The sequence below is a fragment of the Sus scrofa genome, chromosome 6, assembly GCF_000003025.6.
Source record: "Sus scrofa isolate TJ Tabasco breed Duroc chromosome 6, Sscrofa11.1, whole genome shotgun sequence".
NCBI lineage: Eukaryota > Metazoa > Chordata > Mammalia > Artiodactyla > Suidae > Sus > Sus scrofa.
In genome coordinates this window covers 83,611,904-83,633,039 of record NC_010448.4, presented here as the reverse complement: position 1 = coordinate 83,633,039, position 21,136 = coordinate 83,611,904, and the positions used below count along the sequence as shown (strand labels likewise).

At 49.1% G+C, this 21,136-nt stretch overlaps 1 protein-coding gene across 2 annotated transcripts in view; it reads right to left on the bottom strand.

Moving 5' to 3' along the window:
• The window catches only part of CATSPER4 (cation channel sperm associated 4), a 20,254-nt gene continuing 4,297 nt past the window's right edge, over positions 5,180–21,136 (bottom strand). The window contains 8 exon segments of one of the 2 annotated variants that reach the window (NM_001244280.2): positions 5,185–5,637; positions 6,235–6,400; positions 6,728–6,939; positions 7,727–7,901; positions 9,918–10,051; positions 10,251–10,371; positions 10,522–10,619; positions 18,196–18,297. In NM_001244280.2, coding sequence (NP_001231209.1) covers positions 5,587–5,637; positions 6,235–6,400; positions 6,728–6,939; positions 7,727–7,901; positions 9,918–10,051; positions 10,251–10,371; positions 10,522–10,619; positions 18,196–18,297 — 1,059 coding nt within the window. In that variant the 3' untranslated portion in view covers positions 5,185–5,586. 2 annotated transcript variants of the gene reach the window in all.

Here is a 21,136-nt window from a genome sequence, read left to right as displayed (position 1 = left end):
GTTAACCACTGAGACATGAAGGGAACTCCTCTGATGCCTTTTTTGCTCTAAGTTTGCTACTGAATTGAATATAATTCTGTACTTAAATAATTTTTTTTTACAACATGACCCCTAAATGAAAGTCAAGTTCTTTGTTTACTGCAACAGCAGTCTAGGACAGTTGTTTTTATTTTGTTTTGTTTTGTTTTTGGCTGTGCCTGCAGCATGTGGAAGTTCCTGGGTCAGGGGTGGAAGGAAGCCGTGCCACTGCAGCAACCCTAACCACAGCAGTGACAATACCAGATCCTTAACCTGCTGAGCCACCAGGGAACTCAAGGATAGTTTTGACATCATTCAAATGATGTCTGAGAAAGGTGCTGTTCCAATGAGCAAGATTTGCTGCCTTGAATCCCCTCCCCAACTTGAGGTAAGGACTATTATTTCTACCAATCAGGTGAGGAAACTGAGGTTCAGACAGGTGAAGGCATCCGTGCAAGGTCACACAGCCAGGAAGTGGTGGCACTGCCTCTGAAACCAGATCCATCAGACCACAGAACCCAAAGTCTTCCCTACCATGCTGTACTGCCTCACAAAAACAAAGCTTCAGGAGTTCCCATCGTGGCTCGGTGGTTAACGAATCTGAAGAGGAACCATGAGGTTGTGGGTTTGATCCCTGGCCTCGCTCAGTGGGTTAAGGATCCGGCGTTGCCGTGTAGGTTGCAGACATGGCTTGGATCCTGAGTTGCTGTGGCTGTGGTATAGGCTGGCAGCCTCAGCTCCAATGAGACCCCTAGCCTGGGAACCTCCATATGCTGTGGGAGTGGCCCTAGAAAAGGCAAAAAGACAAGAATAAAATAAAATAAAATAAAAAATAAACAAAGCTTCATTCTCAGGCCTGAGCCAGCCACGCTCTCTAGAGAAAAAGGCCCACATCAGCTACACTGAGCTGGATCCCTTGGAAACCTCCCTCTTTCCCCTGGGCAACGGGCAGAAATAGGTCCATCACCTGATGCCCTGTCATTGCAAACTTGGCAGTTGTCAACGGACCAATTCAGAAAACTGGAGATGACCCAGCACAGCTGATGGGCTTGTTCTTTCCAAAACCTAGCTCCAAAGAGGTACTGACCCTTCTCCCTAACTCCGCACCCATCTGGCATCCACTCCTTCCACCCCTTTCTTCTAGCCCTGTAAGGGGTCACAATAGGGCAGGAGTGCTGGCCAGGATGCCCAACCCCTCTCAGTGCTTCTGTGTCCGCTTTGGGGCAGTGAGGGACTTGGGGCTTAATATCCCAGGAGTCTGGAGTTCCCATTGTGGCGCAAAGGAAATGAATCTAACTAGAAACCATGAGGTTGTGGGTTCGATCCCTGGCTTCGCTCAGTGGGTTAAGGATCTGGCATTGCCATGGGCTGTGGTGTAGGTCGCAGATGTGGCTTGGAGCCTGCGTTGCTGTAGTTGTGGTGTAGGCCGGCATCTGTGGCTCCGATTGGACCCCTAGCCTCAGAACCTCCATGAGCCGCGAGTGTGGACCTAAAAAGCAAAAAAAAAAAAAAAAATCCCAGGAGTCCTCTAAACTCTAGTGATCCATGGATCTGTTTGCAACAAAATCTAGGCTGCAAGGAACACATGTCTTGCTATAGGGCCTCAAGTGTTTATTTGCAGGGAGAGATGTTTCCACTAGATCTGACTTTGTTTTTTCCATGTAGGTTACCAGCTATCCCTGCCCTTATGGAAAAGTCCATCCTTTCCCCACCGATCGATTAGTCATGCCATCTGTCATTATGCATCCAGGTAGATTTCCAAGCTCTTTCATTTCATTGGTTTGCTTGTCTGTTGACCAACACCGAGTTATCTTACTCTTCCTTTAATGTAAATTTCAGTATCTGGTAGATCGAGTCTCCCATCTTGCTCAAAATTTTCTTGGGTATTGCTGGCCTTTTGTTCTCCCTTATATGTCTTAGAATCTGCATATCAACTTCTACAAAAACCCTGTTGGGATTTTGATTAAAAGTGTGTTGCAAGGAAAAAAAAGGTGTGTTGCAATTAGAGATTTGGTGATAATTGACATTTATATGATATTGAGGTTTCCTGCCCACAGCAGCTACTTTGAGAAGTAAAGAAATTTGTCCTGGGAGTTTCCGTTGTGACTCAGCAGGTTAAGAACCTGACTAATATCCATGAGGATGTGGGTTCTATCCCTAACTTTGTTCAGTGGATTAAGGATCTGGTATTGCCACAAGCTGCAGCGTAGGTTGCAGATGCATCTTGGATCCTGCGTTGCTGTGGCCGTGGCATAGGCCAGCACCTGCAGCTCCGATTCAACTCCTAGCCTGGGAACTTCCATATGCTGCAAGTGCAGCCCTTAAAGAAAAGAAAGACAAGAAATATGGCCTGGTCACCTGGTCTCTAAAGTCAAATCTGGGACAGAATCCCAGCTCTGTGATGAGGGGACAACTCACTTCATGTCTAAGTCTCAGTTTCCTCAACTGAGAAATAGTGATGATAACAGCACCCACCTCACTGAAGGTCATGAGGATTAAATAAAATAATGCACACGAAGCAGCAGGCAGTAGGTGCTCAATAAGTAGAACCTCCTATTGGTAATGATAATCCCCATCTTTGCTTCTCACCCAAACTGGGATCAGTTTCCTGGGTGTTTTGCCAAGGATGCTCCTGTCCGTGGAAATGTCATGACTCAGGGGTTGATGAGACATGCAGTTTCCTGCCGCCTCCCAATATCTTCCCCCACGCTGTCCTAGGAGCTCAGAATCCAGGGCTGCACTCCTACCTTGGGCTCAGTGAGGCATTGGGGTGGCAGATGATCTTTGCTGGAGTAGGGTGGGGGAGGGCAGTAAGGGTCCAAGCTCCTGGGCCCTCAATTCTGGGCCAGATTGACAGGGGATCAGCCTACTGAAACCTCAAGCTATTGGCCCAGCACAGACAGAAAGGACAGACAGAAAAGGGAGATAGGAGTTCCCGTTGTGGCACAATGGAATCAGTGGCATCTTTGGAGTGTTGCAGGTTCAATCCCCAGCCCTGCACAGGTTCTAGCATAGGTCACAACTGCAGCTTGGATCTGATCCCTGGCCTGGGAATTCCATATGCCATGGAGTGGCCAAAAAAGGAAAGTTTTTTAAATTAAAAATTTTTTTTCAGTTAAAAAACAGGTGCTGAGGAGTTCCCATCGTGGCTCAGTGGTAATGGACCTAACTAGTACCAGTGAGGATCCGGATTAGATCCCTTGCTTCACTCAGTGGGTTAAGGATCCGGCATTGCCGAGAGCTGTGGTGTAGGTTGCAGATGCGGCTCAGATCTGGTGTTGCTGTGGCTGTGGCTAGCAGCTATAGCTCCGATTTGAACCCAGCCTGGGAACTTCCATATGCTGAGGGTGCGGCCCTAAAAAGACCAAAAATAGGGGTGGGGTTGGGTGTCAGCTGAGATGACAGACAAAATGTAGGAAGCAGACAAAGACAGCATCCTGAACGAGGAAGGATGGACAGAGCCAGAAGCCCTTTGTTCTTGCCTCTAAACTCATTGGTGCCCCAAACCTTTCAGACAAGTTAGGGGCGGGGTGGGGGGATGGCTATGCTCACATTATAAGATCTTCTTGGGGACACTACCTCATCTTCCACCACACTTCTCCCCTCCCTGGAAAGCCAGAAGAAGGGCTGCGAGAGCCCCGAAAGAAGGATTGATGGAAAGGGTATATGTGCATACTCACCTGGAAGATGGACTCCATCCCCAAAAAACAGCAGCACCAGCAGCAAAAGCCTCTGGCTGCCCATTGTCCTGCTGGTTGATGATCCTGGAGGGCACTGGGAAGAAGTCCTGGCACGAACAGGGGGCACAGAGAGTGGCTCCAAGACAGTGAGGCACTGTTGGCACTGGTGCCACCTCTCACCTGCCTGCTGAGTGTACCACCCTGTCCCCAGTTGTCCAGACTCCTTCCCAGCAGGCCCCAGGGGGCTTTTCAGGGCTGGAACCAATGCTAATGGGAGCGGATGAAGGGTGGAGTTTCCCATCAGCTGCAATCAGTGTGGGCCTCTGAGGACTTCCATTCCAACTGGTGAATATCCCCAAGGCCCGTAATTGTCAGTTTTTGCTGAACAGCTGGGCAGAGCTCTGGGCCTTCCAGCCTCCCTCTCACGCCACATCAAGGCACCTAAGTCTCAGCCATATGGCTGATCTCATCCATCTCCTGGCTCAGGGGCCAAGCGTTGGCCTTGTGATTTTAGGGCTGGCGATCAATCTTATCCTTTCACCACTGCATGGATGGGCAAAATGAGGCCAGTGACTTGCTCAAGGACAAGAATCCTCCAAGGCAGCTCTTCATAGTACTCACAACTGCTGTGGTTTTCTCAGACGCTGCACTGCCTTGCTCAGGAACCTGCTGTGGCTCTCAATGGTTTTTCCTGTGAAGGTCCCAAAGAGATCTCGCAGGTACTAAATTCTCTACCAAACTTCATTCACCTGAACCTTACATTCCTCCTGCTCTATTCCAGGAAGCTTCAGTGCTCTTCTCCTCCCAGGAGCCTGCCAGGACCGACACTTTGTCTAGTCATTCTCCATTGTATGAGAATGGAATTTCCTAGAGCCGTGAGACTTGGCAGTGGTGACCCCATCCGACTAGAACTCCCCAGAATGAGGACCAGCCAAGTCTCCTTCACCTTCAAAAAGAGAGAAATTGTAGGGTTGTCTCTTTAATTAGAAAGGTATGAGGATCAGGGAGTTGCCTTCGTGGCCCAGTAGTAACAAACCCAACTAGGATCCATGAGGATGTGGGTTCAATCCCTGGCCTTGCTCAGTGGGGTAAGGATCTGGCATTGCCATGAGCTGTGGTGTAGATCACAGACGTGGCTCAGATCTGGCGTTGCTGTGGCTGTGGCTGTGGCCAGCAGCTGTAGCTCCAATTTGACTCCTAGCCTGGGAACTTCCATATGCTTCAGATGCAGCCCTAAAAAGAAAAAAAAAAAAAAAAAAAAAAAAAAAAAGGTACGAGGCTCAGATTTTTACCCCTAAAATTTATGGTCCCAAGGGCAAGGATTGTATTTCTACGATTAAGTGAGAAATTTTCAGGGTTTGGATTCTCTCTCCCACTAGACCAGAAGCTCCGGAGGACAGTCAGTGACTCTTCCATCAGACAAACAGGTTTTTGAGGGGCAAGGTTGCCCCAAGGGCTTGGAGATCCACCAGTCAGACACATTAATCCCAACACAAAAGTTTATTGTCAATACAGTTTCCTGGCCTCACCTTCCTCCTCTTGGTGCTCGGACCCACTTAGACCCCGTCTAGCTCTGGTCTAGCAGGGGACCAGGGATGCCCACCCTTAGGATAAGTCCTGGCTGCCTTGGCCAGCACCCCATTCTTTCCTCAACCTTTCTATAGGGCTCCTACTCTCATCCAGCATCCTTCTCCATCCTGGCTCCTCTGGACCTGGGCCACACAAGCACAAGCTCTAGAGATGCCACCCCTTCATGTCCCCAGGCATCTGCCCAGGTGTAAGGGAGAGGACAGGCTCAGGCCAGGATGTGCCAAGTCGTGCTAGTGATGCAGGAAGATGCAGTGGCTGGGTGTGTTTGCTTATTCCTGTTGGCTCCTGTCCTGCCCTCTCAGCGGCTGGCCTTGTGTTTAAGGAGAACATTTGTGTTGGATTCCTGAACCTGCAAAACAAGAGGTCTTCTAGTCAATCCCCCCACCCTGACATGGCAGACCCTCCAGCTCAACAGCTGCCCATCCAGGCCCCCCAGGGAAGTCTTTCACATCTAACTCTAACCTGCCTAGTCTCCTCTGGGACCATGGGAGCCAGGCTGTGGACATTCACAGGGCTCCCAGTCAGATGATGTGGGAGGCAGAGAAAGATACTAAATAATGTGGGAGTGTGTCTTTCTCTCCCTGGAATCTTTCTCCCTCAGGAGGAGGCTGCTCTTATGCATCCTAGACAGGACCTAGGGGTCCTAGGCCTCCAGTGGACCCCAGTATCTGCCATAAAGCAAGAATCGAGCAGCTCAAGTCCACCAAGTAAATGAATACTGAGATGGCCCAGTGGGTGGAGCCCTACAGGAGGGGCGGAGCCTCCCAGAGAAAGAAAGGTTGGACCTTAACCGGATTGGCGGTGGCTGCTGGGGTGCTTGGGAGTTTAGGGGGCGGGCCAGATTTAGGAATAGGTAGAAACTTTGGCTAATGAGGCAACGGCTGGACGGGGTTGGGTGGCCAAGTGAACACTGATTGAGTAGGAAAGTAAAGCCGGGAAGCTGCACCTTTTCCCTGTTGATGAGCGCGGTGATCAGGTCTTGCTGGCAAGTCATCTCACGGGTGTCCATGGAGGACTTACTCTCCAACGACATTCTCCACGACAAGTGCTTGTGCATCAGCTCCTCCTCCTGCTCCTGGTTGAAGCGGATGGAGCGTACCTCGTCCACTATCCTGAGGGCGGTGGGGTGAGTACGTTCCGACGGTGGGGGTTGGGGGCCGCCCTCCCATCTCTTCCCTAGTGACCACCCCGCTTTGCCCACTCCCTTTACTCTGATGGAGACCCAGGCGGAAGCTCGAGGCTCTTGTGAGATGGGAGGAACCAGGAGGTCAGGATCCCAGCTCCTCCACCGTCCGCTGGGGACACCTGGGCAAGTCACTTAACCTCTCCGGGCCCCAAGGTTGGCCTTATAAAATGGTGAGGGCCTGAGGCCGGAAGAATCTGAGGCTCCACTCAGCCCTGACTCACGAGACTCGGGGTAACCCCAGTACCCGCCCTACGTGTTGAGCTCATTTCGGATCTCCTTGTACTGCGCCAGGTTCTCCTGTATTGCCTCGAGCACCAAGCAGAAGTTGTCGCATGTGTTTTCCGAGAGGTTCAACGGGGGGCCCACCATAAACGGCTCCTGGGGGACACCAGACATCTCCGAACGGGCGACCACACAGTGCACCAGTGGCAGCTCGTTACTCCCGGCTCCTTCGTCGTCGCCTGTCTGGGGAGGGGGACATGGAGAGGTAAGGACAGCTCAGCCCTGTCCCCTACCCTGGCCCCTTCCTGCCTGGCTTCAGGGAGGATGAGCCTCAGGACAGTAGGGTTCTAATGCCCCTCATTTCAGCTCCTACCAGTCTTAGCCTCCCTACTTTGCTGTGGGAGCTCAACTTCGGATGCCAAGCCCATCTGCGGCCCCTCTGGAAATTCTCACCCCTTTCAAAACTTAGTGCTCCCCTCCCCCATTTCACTTTTGATAAATCCCACCCAGCAAAATTCGGAGACCCTATCTACTCTCAGGTCACAGCCCACAGCCCTTAACACTTGAGGCAGCACTGCACCCTCCACTCTCCAGCCTTTTGGAAGCTCTCTCCCATGAATAATACTAGAGCTCACATTTCTTGAGTTCTTAGTATGGGCTAAGTACTGTTCAGGTACCCATGAAATTCTCCTAATAGCCCTATGAAGCAAATGCTATTATTATTTCCATTTTACAGGAGAAGAACTTGAGGGTCAGATTGGTTAAATGCCTTAAGATCACCAACTACTCAGTTCTGAGTTGCCACAGGACAAGTCGGGAACTCCACACCCCTCAGAAGCCCCAGCTGGTGAGTTGGCACTTAAGGTGGGGGATGCTGCCTCCAGGTCTCAGGTTTGGTTTTCTCCAGGCCCTCAAGCGTGCATGCGCGTGGGCAGGCGCAGGTGCACACACGCGCGCACACACACACACACAACATTAGCACTCATATACAGTTTCCCTCTCCCCGCTTTGCCCTCCTCATCTCACTCACCTCACTGAAGGCTATTTGATGATATTGCCCCTGCTCTCCTGCCTTCATCATTTGCTCCAGATTGGTGGTCACCACGACGACCAACAAGTTGATGCCAATGAAGGCGCCGATGGTGATGAAGATGGCAAAGTAGATGGCGCCCCCAATCTCCATTGCGTAATCCCTTGTCTCCATCCTGGAGATGGCAGTCAGGGGCCCTATCACCTCCCTGGCCCTATGGGCCTCAGTTTCCTCATCTATAGGATGGGGAAATTAGCTCAAGGCCTACTGGGACTTCAGCTGCCTCACTGCTGTTGTGCAGATCTAATACCTCACTAATTGTCCCCACAGCTGCTCTTTACTGAGCACCAGCTGTCCTGTCAGACAGTGGGCGGTCCTCAAGCCAGCCCTACACGATGGGGATTTGTACATCAGCCTTCTCAAATTTAACCTGTTGGCTATACTCTTTAGTCATGTTGTTCTTATAAAAATTAATTCAAGGAGTTCCCTTGTGGCTCAGTGGGTTAAGGATCTGGAGTTATCACTGCAGTGGCTTCTTGGGTTGTTGCTGTACTGTGAGTTTGATCCCTGGTTCAGGAACTTTCATGTGCTGCAGGTGCGGCCAAAAAAAAAAAAAAAAAAAGGTAATTCGAGCTCATTGTAGAAAGATCAGAAGGAGGAGTTCCCATCGTGGCTCAGTGGTTAACAAATCCGACTAGGAACCATGAGGTTGCTGGTTTGATCCCTGGACTTGCTCAGTGGGTTAAGGATCTGGCATTGCCATGAGCTGTGGTGTAGGTCGCAGATGCGGCTCTGATCTGGCATTGCTGTGGCTCTGGCATAGGCTGGCAGCTACAGCTCAGATTATACCCCTGGCCTGGGAACCTCCATGTGCCACGGGTGCAGCCCCAGAAAATACAAAAAGACAAAAAAAAAAAAAAAAAAAAAAAAAAAAGATCAGAAGGAAATATACAGGAAAAATAATCCCACCCACTGTTCACACCTGCTGTAAATCTCCCATAAAATATTTCCCCAAATAATAGTTTTTTCTCTCTCTCTTGCTATGTGTGGTGTGTGTGTGTGTGTGTGTGTGTGTGTACACAGTGCCAGTCTCTATCAATCCTCACAGCAATCCATGACATGGTTAATATTGTATTATAATCCCCAGTTGACAGGGAGTTCCCACTGTGGCACAGCAGAAACGAACCCGACTAGTATCCGAGAGGATATGGGTTTGATCCCTGTTCTCTCTCAGTGGGTCGGGGATCCAGCATTGCCAAGAGCTGTGGTATAGGTCACAGTCACAGCTCGGATCCTGCATTTCTATGGTTGTGGCATAGGCCGGCAGGTGTAGCTCCAGTTTGACTCTTAGCCTGGGAACCTCTATATGCTGCCAGTGCAGCCCTAAAAAGCCAAAAAAAAAAAAAAATCCCCAGTTGACAGATGAGGAAACTGAGGCTCAGAAGGTTGCATGGCTGGTGTGGTGGAGCAGAGACTCAAAAAGCCAAGCCCACTTTTATTGCACACGCCATGATTTTTCCACTGCCTACATCATAATGGGGAATGAGTGCCAAAGCCGTTTACCAACTAGGCTTCTACTTGCAAATGAAGGAGATCAAAAGAAATCAGTCAGTGGGACCCACTCCCCAGAGTGGACTAGAAAGAAATAGGGTTTATGCTTAATGGGACAGAGGTAAAGAACAGAACCCAGGCAGCCATCTGTGGCCAAAAATGACCTTGGGCCATGGAGCTCAGAATGAATGAAATGAGACCCTAAGTTCCCAGGAGTCCAGGCAGTTTGGTGGGTTCCGGTGTGGGCTGGGAGTCTGCCCTGGAACTCTTGGTGCAACCACAAATCTGCTCTCTTGCCCAAGGCCTAGCTGCCCAGCTGTTTAGCCTGATGGGAGAAATCGCCTTGAACAGGCCTACAGTGGGGCCTTGAATGGGTATGGTTTTTTGGGGACAGGTCTGCAAGTAGATGAAAAACTCAGAGGCCCCAGCCCCCGGGAGTCTGCTCTTCCCTAGTTCAAAGCCCCAGGCAGCCCCCTCCTACTGGGCCATCCTTATCCCAAGCCTTGGAGTCATACATCCATTAAGCATCCTTCTCCCTCCCCAATCAGTTTTTGCCCCCGGGAGCCCCAACAGAGCCCTGCCTTATAGGTAGGGCTGAGGCCGCCCCCATCCCTGCCCCTGAAGCCCCATGGGCACTCACTGAAAGTCATTGTAGATGTCCACCCAGCCATCCTGGGTGATGCAGATGAAGAGTGTGTACAGGGCAACCTGCATATTCTGGAAATGCATGGGCACGAATGCACCAAAGAGCGTGACCCCAAATACAGAGAATACCTGCCAGAAAGACCAGAGACCCACTTGGACTTCCTTCACCCAAGCGCCTTGGGGACAGGACATGCAAATGAGCTGCCAAGGGAATCACGGGGATTCAGACCCATAACCCCTCCTCTTCTCCAGACAGCTCTGTATCCCCACTGACCCAGGGGCCCGTTCAGGGAAGGGGGGTGGCCGGGGGTGGGGGAAAGGCACTGACCAGCATGAAGAAGAGGATGAGGGTCATGATATTGGCCATGTCAGGCACCGACTGCAGGATGACGCGGATGATCCGGGCCAGGGGCTCCACCGCCATGCACACATGTACCAGACGAAGGGCCCTGTGGCAGAGCCTCTCAGGGGTGCCCCTCGGCCCCTCCCAGACCCCTCCTCCTCACCTGCCCAGAAAGGCAGAGCTGGTCCCCACCCGATAAAACCCCCTCCTCTCTGTCCCAGACAGGTCCCTTCTTTTCTCAGAGGCCCCAGCTTACCTGAGGGTGTAGGTAATAGAGATGACTTGGAGTTCACTAACGAAGAACCCCAGGAGCAAGATAAAGATGATAAGGAAGTTGAGGATGTTCCAGCAGTCCTGGGGGTGGGCCAGCCCCAGCAGGGTCTGTCAGGCCCAGCCCGTGGGTTCATCCTGGGTGTGCCCTCCCCCGGCCCCTAGGATGGGGGACTCCGTGGTCCTCTCAGAGCAGGGCCAGTCATCTGCCATCCACTGCTGTTACTCATCCTGCTGTCACCCAAACATGCCACAGAACACCTGTGCGCTCGCTGTCTCACACACGTGTCAGTAGCCAAGTGCGTGCAGTGTCTGAAACACACAATGGACCCTCTCACAAACACACAGCCAGTTCCTAAGCTGAGCGCCCACCTTGGCTGGTATACTGCAGACAGTGACCTTGCCCTGCAACTAGGTGACCTGAGAGTGTTTGGGTGCTTCACTCTGTGTGACACATACTACCATTAATAATAAAATAAAAAGTATTGACAAAGGAACAGAGAATTCCCTGGTGGCCTAGCGGTTAAGGACTTAGTGTTGTCACTGCTGTGGCTCGGGTTCGATCCCTTGCCTACGGAACTTGCACATGCTGAGAGCAAAGCCAAAAAACAAACGACCCCCAAAACAAAAACAATTCAATTAGCCAGATAAGAGGTGAACTGCCTCTCACCATAGAAGAAAGGTGCATTTTGCAAGCCCTCTGTCCAGAATGGCACAAACTCTTCAGAATGGGGATGGAGGAAGGAGACTCACGGGTATGACAAATGCAAGCAAGACCACCTCAGAGGGGAATTTGCTCTAACAAACAATCTACATTTACCTTTGACCAGTGATCCCACTTCTAGAAATCCGACCCCTACAAATTCTAGTACAAGTACAAAATGCTATTTGTAGAAGGCCGACAACAACCAAAGTGTCCAGCAATTGGAACACTGATTGAATAAACTACTACGCATTCTTTCAAGGGAATACGGAAAAATGAGAAAGGTCTCCATGTCCTGATACAGAAAGATCCATTCGGTGGCGCAAGTGCAGAAGAGTGTTTTATAGTATGCTGCTGTTAGAGAAAGGAGGACTAAAAATATATACGTATTTGCTTATGATTGCAAAATAAGCACTAGGAGGATAAACGAGACTATAAATAACAAAGATTATCTGAAGAGGGTAGGGGTGAGGAAAGGAATGAAGGGACAGGAATGGAAGCAAGAATTCTGTGTGTGCCTCTCAGTGTAGTTTGGACCAACATGTAGATGCTTAAATATTGGAAAAGGAAACTTTTTGGTTTGGGTTTTTTGTTTGTTTGTTTGTTTGTTTTTAGGGCTGCGCCTGCATATGGACGTTCTCAGGCTAGGAAGGCTAGGAGTCAAATCAGAGCTGCAGCTGCCAGCCTACACCACAGCCACTGCAAGATGGGATCCAAGCCACGTCTGCAACCTACACCACAGCTCACAGCAATGCTGGATCCTTAACCCACTGAGCAAGGCCAGGGATCGAACCCACATCCTGATGGATACTAGTCGGGTTTGTTTCCATTGAGCCACAATGGGAACTCCCAGAAAACTGTTTTAAGTGGGGGGAAAAAGTCTTAAATTGATTGGGCAATCCAATAAACACAAGCCCTCCCAGGGTCTCACATTCAGAGTGTCGGTGCCTAAACATACACGAGGAGACGCAAGTCTGCCTGTCTATAGATCATCCCTCTGTCCATTCAGTATTATGCTCCTACTATATGCCACACTTTGAATCAGATCCTGAAGATAGAGGATTTATGCCCTGCTGGGCTCACAGTTTTGTTTTATTTTATTTTCTTTTTTGGCTGCCCTACAGCATGTGGAGTTCCTGGGCCAGGGATCAGATCCGAGCTGCTGTCTGACCTAAGCTACGGCAACACCAAATACTTAACCCAGTGTGCCAGCCTGGGGATTGAACCTGCATCCTAGAGCTCCAGGACGCTGCCAATCCTGTAGCGCTGTAGCGCGAACTCCTCACAGAGTATTTTGAGGAGGGTGGATAGACAGTAAATTTTAACTCCAGGTTGAGAGGTACACAGTATTATAGAGATAGAGCAACTGACATAGCCTGGTTTAGTCCAGGAAGACTTCCTGGAAGAGAAAACATCTGAATGAGTCTTGGCCTGTAAGTAGAAGGAAAGCAAGTGAATAAGTGGTAGGGAGCTTTCGGAGACTAGGGGTCAGCACAGACAAAGGCATGAAGGTGGGTAACAGCAGAGTGTGTGTGTGTGTGTGTGTGTGTGTGTGTGTGTGTGTTTTGGGGAATGCTGCTACAAGCGGCTTGATGGATGTAGCTAGAACACCCAAGGGTGAGGCTGAGTGATGACGCTGCAAAAGTAAGCAAGGGCCACACCATGTGCCTTAAGCACAATAAGGCATTTAGACCTGATCCTGTAGACAATAGGGAGCCACTGGAGTAGTTTAAGGGTACTTTGTCTTCGGCCTTGGGAAAATTACTTTGATGGCAGGTGGGGTACACAGGAAGCCATAGCAACATCCTGGTGAGAGAAGACAAGGCGAGAGCTAGAACAGGGGTAGCAGCGATGCAGAGGCCGCGAGAAAGTTGAGAAATATTTCGGTGGTAAAATAGTAATTAATAAGCTACGGAGGTAAGGAGGAGGGAAGGACCACATGAGGGCCATAGAAGAGGGGGTGCTGGGGCAAAACTGTGGGGATCCCCATGTGGCTGGGTAGTATTTGAGATATTAACTTGCAGCCTTTCCTCCATCCCCTGCCTTCTCCCTTTCCCGCCCCTCAGCTCCCCCTTCCGTCCATCCATTCAACAAGGAGCGGTCTGGGGTGAGGGTGGGGAAGGAGGCGGCAGAGGGCCTCAACAAGCCCTGGCTTTTGCCACTGGGAGCCTGGCCCCACATGAAGTTTGGGGTTTGGGACATCAGTTCTCAGCCATTAGTTCTGGAGGGTGGTTTTGCCTTCCACAGGACATATGGCAAGGGCTGGGGACATTCTTTTTTTTCTTTTTTTTTTTGTCTTTTTAGTGCCACATCTGCAGCATATGGAGGTTCCCAGGGTAGGGGTCTAATCGGAGCTGTAGCCACCGGCCTACGCCAGAGCCACAGCAACGCCAGATCCAAGCTGCGTCTGTGACCTACACCACAGCTCACAGCAACGCTACTGAGCAAGGGCAGGAATCGAACCCACGACCTCATGGTTCCTAGTCAGATTCATTTCCACTGCACCACAATGGGAACTCTGTGTCTGGGGACATTCTTGATTGTCATAACTAGGAAGGTGCTAATGGTATCAGGTGGGTAGAAGCCAGAGATGCTGCAGAGCACCCTACAACGCACGGGACAGCCCCCACAACAAAGAATTATCCGGACCAAATGTCAATGATGCTGAGGCTGAGAAATCTTGTCCCTGAGGGGACAAGCAGAATGGCTTGCAGGAACACAAGATTCTCAGGCTGGCTCCAATTCTCTCATGCTAATGAGGCACTGGGGCTTAGCCTTGAAAGTGCAGGCTCTCCTAACTGCTGCTAAAAGAAATCTCTGGAAGGAAGAAATATTCTCTCTTATGGACAGATGTCTGCCTCTATCCTAGAGTTAGTTCTCCAAAAGTGGTGTATTTGAAATGTTTACAAAAAGCATGCTCTTCTCCAGTGTGGAGACATGTAAATAGGCACCACCTCATCCTATTTTCTGTTAATAAACAGCCTCCCAAGTATTGTTCTCACAAAGCAGCCTTTAAGACATCAGGACTTCAGAAATACTATTCTAGGTTCTACATTCTGTGTTCTATGAAGTGACATCTCTAACCCCTGGAAGGTGGAAAGCTTGTAATTCTTTTTTTGCTTTTTAGGGCCGTCCAATTGGAGCTATAGCTGCCGACTCAGGCCACAGCCACAGAACGCAGGATAAGAGCCACCACAGGTCATGGCAATGCCAGATCCTTAACCCACTGAGCAAGGCCAGGGATCAAACCTGTAACCTCATGGTTCCTAATGGGATTCATTTCCACTGTGCCACGATGGGAACTCCAGCTTGTAATTCTTAATTGATTATCCTGGTAATGGTGTTTTTTTTTTTTTTTCCCTTTCTTTTTATGGCCACACCTGCAGCATATGGAAGATCCTGGGCTAGGGGTCAAATTGGAGCTGCAACTGCCAGCCTAGGCCACAGGCACAGCAATGCAGGATCTGAGCTGCACCTGTGATCTACACCATAGCTCATGGCAATGCCAAATCCTTAACCCACTGAGCGAGGCCAGGGATCGAACTGCATCCTCCCAAAGAGTATGTTGGGTTCTTAATCTGCTGAGCCAAAATGGCAACTCTTTGATAATGGTATTTATTTATTTACTTATTTATTTTTTTTTGTCTTTTTTGTTGTTGTTGTTGCTGTTGTTGTTGTTGTTGTTGCTATTTCTTGGGCTGCTCCCGTGGCATATGGAGGTTCCCAGGCCAGGGGTTGAATCGGAGCTGTAGCCACCAGCCTACGCCAGAGCCACAGCAACGCGGGATCCGAGCCACGTCTGCAACCTACACCACAGCTCACGGCAACGCCGGATCGTTAACCCACTGAACAAGGGCAGGGACCGAACCCGCAACCTCATGGTTCCTAGTCGGATTTGTTAACCACTGCGCCACTGGAACTCCCTGATAATGGTATTTAAATGAATACTTCCTTTTTATAGAATGTATAAAGATTTGACAGGGTTTTTTTTTTTTTTTTAAGCCTCTTCTTGCATATACCCAAAGGCAACACAAATCCCTTAACTCCAGAAATCCCTTGACTCTAGAAGTCCTATTCAAACAAAGAGTTTGAGTCTTTGTCTTGTTTTATATAATGTTAAGGCTGTTCCCACCCATACAGATTTTCAATTCTCCCAGAACAGGGATTAGCAACCTGCAGCCCAAGGGCCAAATCTGGGCAACAGCCCTTTTTTGTAAGACTCTCAGGTTTAGAATGGTTTTTATATCTTTAAAGTTAGGGGGAGGAGTTCCCGTCGTGTCACAGTGGTTAACGAATCCAACTAGGAACCATGAGGTTTCGGGTTCGGTCCCTGCCCTTGCTCAGTGGGTTAAGGATCCGGCGTTGCCGTGAGCTGTGGTGTAGGTTGCAGACGTGGCTTGGATCCCGCGTTGCTGTGGCTCTGGTGTAGGCCGGTGGCTACAGCTCCGATTGGACCCCTGGCCTGGGAACCTCCATGTGCCGTGGGAGCGGCCCAAGAAATAGCAAAAAGACAAAATAAATAAATAAATAAAGTTAGGGGGAAAGTAAAAAAATAATATTTTGTGACATGAAAATTACATAAAGTTCAAATTAAAAAAAAGTTTTTGTATTGGATTGTGATCATTATACAACTACAGATGTGGGGAAAAACGTTTTTTGTTATAGTTGACACAACGTTATATTATCTTCCATCATGTTCTATCACAAGAGATCAGATATAGTTCCCTGTGCTATACAACGGCACATTGCTTATTCATTCTAAATGTAATAATTTGCATCTTAAGTTTCAAATTTTAGGAGTTCCCATTGTGGTGCAGCCAAAACAAATCCAACTAGTATCCATGAGGACCAGTTTTGATCCCTGGCCTTGCTCAGTGGGTTAAGGGTCTGGCATTGCTGTGAGCTGTGGTGTAGGTGGCAGATGTGGCTTGGATCCCTCACTGCTATGGCTGTGGTGTAGGCCAGCAGCTTAGCTCCAATTGGACCCCTAGTCTGGGAACTTCCAAATGCCGCGGGTGGTGACCTAAAAAAAAAAAAAATCCAAATTTCAGTGTCCCCAAATAAAGTTTATTTGGAACACAGAGATTCTCATTTGTTTATGTACTGTCTACAACTGCTCTTGTGCTCCCCCAGCAGAGGTGAGTATTTGCAAAGGCGTCTACATGACCCACGAAGCTTAAAATATTTATATGGCCCTTGTGAAAATTAATAAAGGGAAACCCCGTTACAGTGGAGTTGGGAGGCCAGAAGGGGGAGCTCTCACACATATTACTAGATGTCAGTTACAGGAAGAGGAGTCCCAGGGGTGGCTCAGCAGTAACCAACCTGACAAGGGTCCATGAGGAAATGGGTTGGATCCCTGGCCTCACTCAGTGGGTTAAGAATCTGGCTTTGCCATGAGCTGTGGTGTAGGATGCAGACACGACTCAGATCTGGGGTTGCTGTGGCTGTGGTGTAGGCTGGCAGCTGCAGCTCCTATTTGACCCCTAGCCTGGAAACTTCCATATGCCACGGGTGCGGCCTTAAAAAGCTTAAAGAAAAAAAAAATTAGAGGAAGAATTGTCAATTATAGACCTCAACAGAAGAATCACCAAGAGGAAAGAATCATCAATTATAGGCCCCTACAGGAAGGAGGTACATTGCATCTCCTGCAAAAAACCAACTACTCCAGCAACTCAGCTAACGAGAAACCATCATCAAGCTGAAATCTCGCTTTTCACCGGTAGATTTTGGTTCAAAACAACCCCTCCCAACTTCCTCCTTTTTCTCTATGAAATAACATTCCTCTCCATTGTTGGACTTGCCTATGGCTTTTGCTATAGGTTGCTTGTCCTGAATTGCAACTCCTTTGCTATTCTCAAATAAACCCATTTGCTGGTAAAATAACTGGTTTTTTTGTTTGTTTGTTTTGCTTTTTAGGGCTGCACCCATCTGCATGCCAGATCCAAGCCTTGCCTGTGATCTACACCACAGCTCCGAAGGGAAAGTCACTGACTGTCCTCCAGAGCTTCTGGTCTAGTGGGAGAGAGAATCCACACCCTGAAAATTTCTGACTTAATAATAGAGATATAATCCCTGCCCTTAGGGCCCTAAATTTTAGGGGGCGAAAGTCTGATCTCGGTACCTTTCTTTCTTTCTTTTTTTTTAGTGCTGAAGCCAAGGTATATGGAAGTTCCCAGGCTAGGGGCGCAATTGGAGCTGCAACTGCCACCCTTCACCACAGCCACAGCAATGCCAGATCCGAGCCATGTCTGTGACCTACACCACAAGCTCATGGCAACTCTGGATCCTTAACCCACTGATCAAGGCCAGGGATTGAACCCACATCCTCATGGATAATAGTCGTGTTCGTAACCTGCTGAGCCACAAGGAGAACTCCTATAACTATTTCATTTATTTATTTATTTTTTATTTTCAGGTCCACACATGCAGCACAGGAAGTTCCTAGGCTAGGGGTCGAATTGGAGCTGCAGCTGCTGGCCTACAACACAGCTCATGGCAACACCAGATCCTTAACCCACCGAATGAGACCAGGGATCGAACCCACATCCTCATGGATAATAGTTGTGTTCATTACCACTGAGCCACAATGGGAACTCCTGATAAATGTTTTATTTTTAAGGTCAACTCCCTTTACTGAAAATCTTTGCCGACTCCCTACTCTTGAATCCTATAAATTAAGGTAGATGCTCTCATTGCATGTCTCAAAGTTTTCCAAAGATCAAAGAACTAGGGAAGCCTGGATCAGGGGTTGGAACCCAAGAAAGCTGCACTTCTAGTACAAGCTACTTTTTACTGCATCACAGACATTTCAGATGTAGTCAGTCTCTCTCGCTGCATGTGTGCACACACATGCACCCTTCAGTTTGCAGAGGCAGGTGCACGGGATGGGGGATGGACAGGGTGCAGTCCCTAAGGAGGAACAGAGATGATGGCAGGGGGCACCCAGCATCTCACCTTCCAGAAAATCCAGAAGCCATTTAACCAGCCGAGGAGAAGCTCACAGATAAGGATGGTCAGCACAATGTCATCTATGGTAGAGAACAACTCATAGTGTTTCTACACGGAAGACAGAAAAAGAAGGGCAGAGAGGTCAGTGGAGCGGGGCCTGGGCAAGGCCAGGGAGAGAGGACGTCTGTGGGGAAGGGAAGGCCCAGATTCCTGTTGCTCTTCATCCTCAGCATCTTTGTAGCTTCCTTTAGTGCACACCTTCCATGCAGGTGCCAGGCACCATGCTAAGACCACAAAAATACTATTTCATGTCACCATCGCTATCGTCCTACAAAGTCGGTTTCATTCCCATCTTACACCTGAGGAATCAGAAAGGTGGGACAGCTAGACTGTTAGTGAAAAAGGCTGTTGTCTGGCTACAAACCTTTGCTCCTAACCTGTAGAGTAGCAAAAGGGAGGTGGAGGAAAAGCAGAACAGACCCCAGAGTTGGGAAGAAAAGCCCTGGCCCATGAGAGAGGACACTGAGCCCCATCCTTGCTTCTCTGCTTGTCCCAACCCCTCTGGCTGCTCCAGCTCCCAAACCCCCCAGGCCAGGCCTGACCAAACTTCTGGATATGCCCCCACTCCTGGATCCAAGATATGGATGGATTGATGGATAGATGACTTTGAATTCTGTTTAAAACCCAGCTCACTTTCACTCAACCTCCCGTTAAGCTGTGACCCTGCTATAGTTTGTGACATGAACAGCTCCCTGACTCCACCCTGACAGTTACCAAAGTCACCTGGGCTCCTCGCCTTCTTCACCTCCATGGCCCACAGACTCAGCGCCTCAAGGCTCACTGTCACATGTGGCGGCATCCTGATCTCTCCAGCTATGGCATGTGGAAGTTCCATGTGGAAGTTCCTGGGCCAGGAATTGAACCCACGCCACAGCAGTGACCCGAGTCACTGCAGTAAAAATGCCAGATCCTTAACCCACTGTGTCACAAGGGAATGGGCAGAGCTTCTTCTTCTCTGTTTTTTGTTTGTTTGTTTGTTTGTTTTTGTTTTTTTTTTTTAGGGCTGCACCCACAGCTAGAGGTTAAATCAGAACTATAGCTGCTGGCCTCCGCCAGAGCCACAGCAATGCAGGATCCAAGCCGCATCTGCGACCTACACCACAGTTCAGGGCAACACCAGATCCTTAACCCACTGAGCAAGGCCAGGGATCGAACCCGCATTCTCATGGTTCCTTAGTTGGGTTTGTTAACCACTGAGCCACGAAAGGAACTCCCCGGGCAGAGCTTCTTAAACTCAGATGGAAACTAATGTTTATGGGCTCCCTGCCTATTCCAAAGTCCCAAAGGACCTTGTGGGTCAGGGATGCTTGCCTGCAACAAAGAAGGGCTTTCTTTCCCCTTATGGGTCCTTCAGGTCCACCCTGCTGACCACTGAAGCCAGTAGACTCTCCTTATTATTTATTGAAAGACTGTTCCTAAATAGCTCCCCCCCACCGCCACTGCCGTCTCCAAGTCATGAGTATCTATGGCTAAATCAAAGTTGCTTCACTGCACCCCAAACCTTCCATGGCTCCCTATGGCCTGTAGGAGGAGGTTCGAACCAGTCTGGCATCCATAGGCCTCTAAAATTTTACCTTCATGGGCACATATCCTATACCAGGGTTTTTAGCATATTTGACTGGGACTCGAAATATCTTTTACATTTTACACCATAATACCGTCTCTTTCTCTCTCTCTCTCCATCCCCCCAACACAATTTCTGTTTCACTCTTTTTCATCCTTTTTCACTCTGCATCAAAATGCTGGTATCTGTGTTCTGAACTGATGTTATGTTCCATTGACGGTCTCCCAATCTGCTCATTGTGCAAACCTTGGCAACTGGGTTTCTGCCTCCACCACCTCAGAGGCAGCTCTTGTCAAGGTCACAAGAGCTAAATCCAGGGCGTGCTTCCTAGTCCTTATCTTGCGTCATCTCTGAGCTCATCTGACCCTGCGCCGGATCCCTTGGCAGTGCCCTCTCCCCGGTTCCTCCTCCACTGATCACTCCTCCTGCTCTCTGCTTAGAGACTCTCCTCAGAGATCCATCTTGGTCCTCTTCTCCCTCAACACTGTCCCAGGCAATCTCATCCTTCCTTTAGCTTTGGCAACCATCTATCTAGATGCCAGTCACTCTCATGTGGCCCCCTCCATCCCTGTGTTCTCGGAAGTATTTCAGGTTTGACCACCCACTCCTCATCTAGACAGCTCTGTGTGGATATCGCAAGGGTGCATCAAACTCTACATAACCCAAACTGACCTCGATGTCCTGCCCAAACCTGCTCTTCCTATGTCCCCATGTCCCCACAAAAAGCACCACTCCACACAGTTGCTCAAGCCAGAAACATAACTTCTTGCTCTCCCTTTACCTACAGGAGTGAGATGATGACATATGTTAAACAAGATAGGAATTCCTTGGTGGCTCAGCAGGTTAAGGATCTGGCATTGTTGCTGCTGTGATATGGATTCGACCCCTGGATTGGGAACTTATACATGCCATGGATGCAGCCAAAAAACAAGAATAAATAACCTCCCTCCCTCCACACAAGGTAGCATGTATGTATGTAGTAAGTGCTCCCTAAGAGTTTACTATTAAAAAAAATCAATCACTTATCAGACACAACTTAGAATAGATTTACAAGGAGATCCTGCTGAATAGCATTGAGAACTTTGTCTCGATACTCATGTTGCAACAGAACAAATGGTGGGGGAAAAAATGTAATTGTAATGTATACATGTAAGGATAACCTGACCCCCTTGCTGTACAGTGGGAAAATAAAAAAATTATAAAAAAAAATCAATCAGAAGGCCTGTGGATCTGACATCTAGGGAGCTTCAAATGCCTGTGAGCTCTTTTCACACACAGCCTTTGTCTTGGTCCAAGCCCCATCACCTTTCCCCTGAGCATCTG